Source organism: Limulus polyphemus, unplaced genomic scaffold (genome assembly GCF_000517525.1).
Source record: "Limulus polyphemus unplaced genomic scaffold, Limulus_polyphemus-2.1.2 Scaffold2402, whole genome shotgun sequence".
Classification (NCBI taxonomy): Eukaryota; Metazoa; Arthropoda; class Merostomata; order Xiphosura; family Limulidae; genus Limulus; species Limulus polyphemus.
Window position 1 is genome coordinate 83,373 of NW_013668012.1, and position 8,885 is coordinate 92,257.

Below are 8,885 nucleotides of genomic sequence, written 5' to 3' on the forward strand. Positions count from 1 at the left end.
CACCATATCAACACATGAGCATACTTCATATGCATAGAAATTTGTGTGTTTAACATGCCCCCCTCCCAACAGCAGGCAAATTTAAATTCTTGCACACAGCCCTGATGAAGACAAATAACTAACTGAAATAGTTCATCATCAGGTATAAAATAACTATATCTATACTACAAGAATAACTGTCTTTAGATTGTTATATCCAGCTCAACAGAAAAAACTTACCTGACATTACCTTAAACTTCATCTTCCAACTTCATAAGATATACATTCATAAATGTAAATGCTCTTTATCATTCAAAGACAACAAATTTTTTGTTTAATAATTTATAAATTCAATTAATTAATTACTTGCTACTAAAACAGTAGTAGTTGTACACAGTAATAAACAATATGCTTTCCCATGCAAGAATTATGTCGGTTCTATAATTTTATAACAGTATTGATAAATTTAAATGAACAAAGAATAAATGGTAAGAAGAAAAGTGTAAGCTAAAACAAAAACCACAAACTGCAAAAATGAAAATCTTATAAAAACATGAAAAATTTTTTCAGTACATGCAATGCATACTTACTATATTCCTAGTGTCAATATTAAGGGAACAGAGCATATGTTGGCATGAACGAGATCCTCCCCAATGGTATAATAGAGCTGGTGTCTCTTCAATGTCCTGTAGTCGACCCCACAACATGTGGCTGGAAGTAGAAAACATTAGAATAATATATCATTAATGTCTTATGTGCTTTTATGAATTCAGAATATACAACAGAATTCTAAAACATGACAACAGAATGAAACAAGAAGGAATCCTCAATAGCCATGGAATATGAAATGTTATCAGGCAGGATTAGAGTAAATTAATTTATGAGATCTTTTTTTTTCCCCCCTTTTTATCAGTTATATTTTTGTGTGCCAGCAATACCAAGCATGAGATGTGCAAATACCCGATTCCATTTTATCACTCACCGGGATCTCTACCAGCATACCCTCAAACTGTAATTCTTATAGGCAGGATTAGAGTAAATTAATATACGAGACCTTGGGCACGGTCAAATAAATCAATCAAAAGGTTTTGACCTCCTGAACCCAAATTTGTAATTAGATCTCAAATCAAGCAAGAGATGAAGGAGCTATGAGCTAAAAGTTTGTACTTGAAAAAAACAAAAAACTCAGCCATTCTATGAGCCACTATGCCACAGCTAAAACACAAACAAACAAAGTTTAAAATATATACATAATAACTTATACATAAAATGTAATAATACCAAAATCTTGCATCTAATGCTACTCTTTATTGTCAGAAATAGTGAGAAAGCACACCAGGTATGCAAAATAACTAAAATCTTCAAGGCATAAATTTTTACCCATAGGACTCTTTACCACTGCTATTTTCTGGGGGTGGAAGACATATACTTTACTTCATTATATAAAACAACCTATATTTTAACTTAATGGTTTGAAATATATTATATACTCCATACACACATATATAAATCAAATAAAGGCTTTTATAGAGTTTTTGGTTTACCACCCCATGTGCAGTTGCTGAATCTTTGAAAACTGAGAATGTTGGGTTTAATAGCTTCTCTATTAGCAAATAGTAATACACCACATTGTACCATAAAAGTGTGGTGTTTATTTGAACTCATTTTATTTTTTAAATATGCTAAGTTGATATATAAAATATAACAAACTTTCATTTCATTTCATAAGGGAGAAGGGATTAAAGCAAGATGAAGCTTAAAAATGTTTTATTCACTAAGAATCACTGGTGTATAACAATCATGTCTTGTGTAAAACTGGAAGTGAACATCCCAATTTCCAGTACATAAAATTTGACAAGAACTGTCATTTATTAAAATTCATGATGTTTTTTTTGTGTGTAAAAATGTTTCATTTTTCACGGAAATCTTTGCCTATAAGCTACATTTTTCACTGCAAGTTGTACATCATGCTTTGGCAGCCCTGTAGTAAACACTGGGAAAAGGATGTCATATTTTACTGGCCCATATAATTAAGAAATGGAATCACTTCTGGAATTATTCACAGTCTACTGTTGTTTACACTTCCCACCAATTGTTGTTACACATTTGGTGGTATAAAATGTCATTTCTCTTGCAAAGAAGCTCCAAGTGTAATGGGTGCATTAAGTCAATGCTATTGGCTGACAAATGCATATTTTGGATGTTAATTTTCTTAAACCATGGCAGGACAAGGTATTCAATATAGTATAGTGAATTATAATCACTCCAAATATAAGGTTCTTCTTCATAACTAAATCAATCAAGCATTAAAGCATTGTATACAGGGTGTTTGAAGCTATTATTGAACAGAGAGAAAGTCCAAACCAGCTAAAACAGGCCACATTATGATACTATTTTCATCACAATTTATGGATAGATACTGTCATGTATAATGGTTACCAGTTTCACTTTCTGGTGCCATGCTGTTTTTGTAATTCCCATTTCAGTTGCATGCCATACCTAGGTTAAACATGAGGAAATGGAGAAGGCAAAACCACAGATTCAACTTATTTAATTGCATGCCAAGCCAATTAGCCAGCCTGCTAGATTTACACCATCTGTCTTCTGCAGTACAAGTTTGCTGCCAGCATGATTATAACTACTGTATCCAAATAACTATCTATTGGAGATCGTAATAAAATAGAATTCACGTTTACTGGAAATGGTTTTTTCCCACATTTCTCTTAATATGTGCATGATTAACACAAAGGTTAGGGCTATTGGCTTCTAATACTTTGTAAGCTTTAGGAATTTAAACTGTAGTACTCAATAACAAAATAGTTTTTTTAATGTAAGGTGGCTGTCACCAGTAGGGTACTGGTAAACTTTGTTGATTCAGGCACTAGTAGCATAGATACATCAGTTTCCACTCAACTTGAACATCTTTTAACTTCTGTGAAATAATTAAAATAAAACCACTATCACATGTAATTAAAATGAGCTTTGGTACTGAAAAATATTTGAAAACATGCCATAGAAGACATATACATAAATATAATATATACTAATGTGTAATACATTAAACTGTTATAACACAGTTATAATCACTTCTAAAGAATAAAAATGTTGTTGCTATTAGGAGTTCCATATTCTATGTAAAGTGAAAATCCTCAACAAAGAAATTACCAGCATAAAAATGGTGACAACAGACATTATTACAATACTTTTGAATGTTAACCTGTTAAATAATCAATAACTAAACCAAACGTAAAAGTGGAATTTGCAGAAAACGTTCTGCAAAATACTTTCCTAAAAACATTAGTTTCTACACATAACTATATACTACCATTGCTTCTGCCACAAACATACAATACACTTAAATGTACACAACTCTTTCTATTTACCATTATTTACCATTTCTTTTACTGTTGCTACTTTTTATCCTAAAACCATAACACTACACATTTTACATTTTATTTGCTTTTTACAACAGTTATCAAATTAAATATACATACAGCGTAACTTGAGGTACCACCGTGCCATGATATTTATGTATTTTAGTAAGCATACAGCAGTGAAATGAGATATAACTTGCCTTCTTGACAAACGATCTCCAAGAAACAAAGCTTCATGGTCTCCTTGATCTAGTTTCATATGGACATGCTCTTCCAAAACCTTTCCAGGAAACACTACAGTAAAGTACTCCTTTAACTTTGTGGTAGAAGACACCTAAATCGTACAAAAGTTGCATGAAATAAGAAACTTTTAGTACAATATAGCAGACAATGTTTAAATTTCCAGAGAACTGAAAAAAAGGAATACTTAATGAAAACAACATGCAAACAGACAGCTGGTCAATTATTGAAATTTTATCATCAAATAATTGTTGGGCTCATTAACATATTACATTCAATAATCAATTATTCTCAAAGGACTCTGATGATGCTTGATATAATCAACAATGGTAATAATCAGAAACACTAATTTTTAATTCTTGATTGTTTTCCTGAGTAGTGACATTAATCAATTAAGTTCAACAGCTTTTAATTAATTGAAAATAGTCATAATTGGAAACACTAAATCATGATTATTTTAATCTTTACTTACTCTATACTCAACTTATTCTACATTACAATACTACAACTGTCTGCAGAATTAAAAACTAAAACTGTAATAAATAATTAGCAATAAACTCTAAAAAAAATTTATGTTGATCTATCTTTCCTATGAACAAGTATTACTTTACACATTTCTGAACAGACACCATATTCAGGACCTATTAATGGAACTCAAAACAAGCTGAGACAATTTATACATGTTAATACCTGTTTTAAGTCTAGAAACCAGATAAAAATATCATAGCTAGAAGTAGCCTGTATGTAATGTCACAAACTCAGGTTCATTAATCTTTATCAATTTATCATTAATTATTAAAAATGATACAAAAAAAAAGACTGTTGTCTTGTATTTAATAACTGCTAGTTACATTAAGTATTTGTTTAGATATTTTTTTAATTCTTTTAACCTTTCAAAAAATTTAAGTTTACTAACAAAGGCCTCTAATGAGATCCCATACTAACATATTTTTAAACTGACTTGCCAAATATCTATCAACTTAGCACTTGAAGCCCCTAATAATGCTACTAAACCTTACTTTATTGTTGGGTGAAAATCTAAGCTTATGACTATATTGAGATGATAATATTTAGAAGATGACTACTAACTAAAAACTTTTCAAGATTTAAATAATTCTAGCTAAATATAACTGATACTGAAAATTCAAAAATTGCATAACAGCAGATGCTCCAAAATACTTATAGTTATCTTATGTATTGCAGATTTGGGATATATGCCCCAAAAGTGACCAGACAAAGGCAAGTTCGAAATGGTTAAGATTCTTAATAGATATGTGAGATTTTCTTTTGAAAAGAAATTATGACTATTTAAACAATATTTAAATTATTAGAAGATTTGACATGTACACTGAAGGGTTGAGTTGGAGAAAAATAAATTCAAATTTAGTACTTTATAGATATGAGATATGTTTGCTAACAGTGTGCTATAACTAAAAACAAGTCATATTTCTTTCATTCATTACTTAAAATTTTTAAAATGTAAGAAACAAAGTATATCTTTATCTAAATAAAAATATGAGTGTATAAAAAAGATAATTTCATTAGCTTCTGCTAAGTGTATTCATACAATAACACAAAATATAATAAGGGACAATTGGTCATTATAGGTTACCTTTTCACATCCAAACTTGAGAAAAATATAAATGTAATCCTCACCATTATTTTTCAGGAAATCATTGACTCCCCTCTTAAACTACTCTAAAGTGGTCTTTCCCTACTGCCAAAGACAGCTAATTTCTTAAACCAAAATATTAGCTAATCACCCTGTTAGAAAAATAAAACTGCCTAATCAGTCTTTACTAAATATTAAAGTTCTGTCCTCTTGTCCTATTACTTTCAGAATACAGCATAAAAAATCAGAAACCTTTATTCTATTAATTCTCTCGATAATCTTGTAAACTTCAAAAATATCACCTCTAAGGCTCTCAACCTTCTTTTCTGAAAATAAAATTAAAGATTTTAATCATATTGATATGATAATCCTTCCATACCTGGAATCATTCCACTGGCCCTCCTCTGAATCTTTTCATAAAAATATCCTTTCTTGGGTAAGAAAACCAAACTGTTCATAGTATTTCATGTTAAGCCTAACAAGTGATATGTACAGAGATAATTACCTTTTTTTCAATTTTAATCCATATGTTCATAAGTACACTCTAAAATTCTATTAGCTTTACTATGAGCAAAAGAGCATTGCTTCGATGGCTTGAGTGAAGTATTCACCATTATGACAAAATCCTTCTCCTCAGTCACACTATTAAGTGGGTTCCCATCTATACTGAACATGTGATCCAAATTATGTAAACCCAAATACATTGCCTTGCACTTACAATAACTAAAAGTCATTTATTAAATATCTGTCTGACTTACCAATTAATCCAAGTGATTTTGTAATATCTCATCATTATTAATACAGCTAAAAATAACCAAAAATATTAACCCAATTACCACTGGCTACTAACTTTCTACATAGCCAACATAAGTCTTGCTATATTTTGTTCCAACAATAAAACCAGTGGATGAAATTGTTTGAAACTTCATAAGAACTTTCATAAATGCACGCAGTTTTAGAAACATAAAGTCTGTTACTTTTGATAAATTTAGTTTTTTTGCATTATGATCTTTAATTACATCAAGAAATGGTATTTATAAAAATGATTATAAAATTTATATTTGTTCCAGATTTGAACTAATTACTTTTTATATTTTAGTACATTATTTTAAAATCTCTAAAAACTTTTTATTGTCCATAGAAAGCAAATTTTGTCTATTTTTAATTTTTTAATAATCACGTACTATTCTTATGGTTTCAAGTAATATACAAGACCCAAAAATAATATTTCTAAGTAAACCTAAACAATAGACATGTATTTTTTATTTTTAACTAGGATTTCATGTTTATATATGTACATAAAAACATTTTAATTTTGTTTCATAAATGCATTATTATTTCAAGTTTGTTTCATTGCAGCTGTACTTTTGTTTATTGTGCCAATCATAGATGGCAGGGCCAGCACTAAAGTGCAAGGGAAAAACATTTTTTTAATGTTGAAAAAAATGTTTTTCTCAGAGGGCACATATTTAGTCTCAAATGTATTTTGGGATTTTTTTTTTTTAAACTTCTCTTCAAACTTCATTAAATAATACAATTTAATACATATAATTGAATGTTATGCTACTATTTACAAAAATAAAATCTGAAATCCAATAAAAGATAAGATCTCTATAATTTTTTTAGTTCACAAATGTGATTTTGCCCTCATGATAAGACAAAATGGCCCTGGTAGGTAAGGGGTTAATGTCATCATCAAACATAATTAATTTACTAATTATGCCTCTGTCAGTATTATTAATATAAATAATAAAAAGTGAAGAACCAAGCACTGACTCCTGAAACACTCCACTAGTAATAACAAACTGGACTTCATTAATCCTTCCATTACGAGCTGGGTGGAATCCACCCAACTCGTAACCAGGAAAGTATCTACGAGAGTAATTGTACTATAATTTTTGAAAATGTAAACACGACTTTATAAAATTTTGCAGATTATTAGTAAACTTTACAAGGATTTCATACACAAAATATCTGGTTTTTGAATTATGTTTTGCAATTTTTTATTAAAGATTTGCTCGTGAATTTTTTCCTTCACAAGGTTGACTATTCAACATACAAAGTAATTTTGATTTTAAGATTAAACATACATTTCTTTATCTGAAATTTGTCAAGTTTCGTTTGTGTAATCTCTATATCCTTCTAGATAATAATAAATTTTTTTTTTATAAAACTTTATATTTAATCTGTTGTTCTATCAATATTAACATTATATGGCGTTGATCAATTTAACCGACCTCATAACCACCATAAAAATTAGGAAATAAATCTATATTACCTTTTTTGTTCTAGAATAACTGCAAATTGTAATAGGAAACCACAAAAGTTTATTCTAAATAGCTTTAATCTCTTAACAGTATAAATCTATTTCTATTTATTAATTTTTGTTTTATTGACCTTTGAACTGTGTCTGACTAAAAATACCCCCACAGAAGTTGAAAATTACATGGTGCACATGCATTGACATAACTCTATCAAGCAGCATAATGCAGAAGCCTCTGCCACGTATACCCCATGAAGGTTTTTTCTTAATAATTTTTTCTTTCATTATCTTACCTAACAACTTTCTATTTTTATGATTCTAGTTACTTTTATAATTATAAACAGTTAAAACAAATGAAAAATTAAAAACCTTGTATTTAAATATCAAACATTTTTATTTTCAGTAAAGCTTTATATTTTATTTGTTATCTTTTGTACTGTAACATACTTATTTCTCCAGGTTGTAGGTAAGTAATCAAAGTATAACAAAAATAAAGATTGCAAACTAAAATGTATATTATTGTTAGTAGTGATTACAAAGTACTTATGGTGAGAGTTTAAGCTCTCACCTTTTCACACTTATTTTCTGTAGTTATTTTATTGGTAGTAGATGAGTTAGAAATTAGAAGAAACAAAATGAAGGGTACTCTGTTCACTTCAGTACGAACAGTAAAGTTCCAATAAATATCCCAAGAGTTTCTTCAATTCTTTTTACACCTATTTCCTATTGTTATTCCACCGTTAGCGGCTGAAGTAGAAACCTGCTTAATTTAGGTGTTACCATATTTTGAGTACTTTGACACCGTCAATATCAAACAAGTTCATGAGGTGCAAATTCCCAGAATTTTCCCTGCTTTGAAAACAAAGTGGGATAGGGTATAACTTGTTGACAGTATAATGGTTACAATGACAATTATCTTAGATATTATAAAACGTTTACAGCTTTGTAGAAAGTCTGGGCTGATCCAATAACTGAAAAGGTGGAAGTATCCTACAGAAAATATTCAGATCGTTGCTCTGAGAACACAGTGGGATAGAAATTGCCAGCTTCTTTACAATACAGTGGTTGTCTAAAGAACTTTATAAAAGTGAGAGAAAATATTTATGATATGGCTCTGTACAAAGTATAAAGTTGTATCCTATCCAATAAACTTGATAGTTTTCTTACTTGGTGGTTGGGATTTAGTGTTGGAATAGGTGTAAATGCTTATGAAAATCCCATTTCCTATATTGCCATGCTTTCACAGTAACCAATAAATGTGTAGTTCCAGTAATATAAATATGGCTTGTTTTTGTTGGGTTAGTATTCTTGGCTTAGCCTTCTTGACTGTAAGTTGAGAAACAAATTATTCACCAACAAACTGCAAGTTCAACCGGGTGTTTATGTAAAGATGTTCCTTTTCATGTGTTAAGATCAA

General features: G+C 29.6%; 1 protein-coding gene across 5 annotated transcripts in view; it reads right to left on the minus strand.

Annotated features, from left to right (window-relative positions):
• The window catches only part of LOC111087634 (aftiphilin-like), a 39,603-nt gene that overhangs the window by 23,227 nt on the left and 7,491 nt on the right, over positions 1 to 8,885 (minus strand). For all 5 annotated transcript variants that reach the window (XM_022394932.1, XM_022394931.1, XM_022394929.1 and 2 more), the window contains exons 3-4: positions 3,554 to 3,687; positions 570 to 690 (exon numbers count right to left, since the gene is read on the minus strand). In XM_022394932.1, coding sequence (XP_022250640.1) covers positions 570 to 690; positions 3,554 to 3,687 — 255 coding nt within the window. The remainder of the gene's footprint in view (positions 1 to 569; positions 691 to 3,553; positions 3,688 to 8,885) is intronic.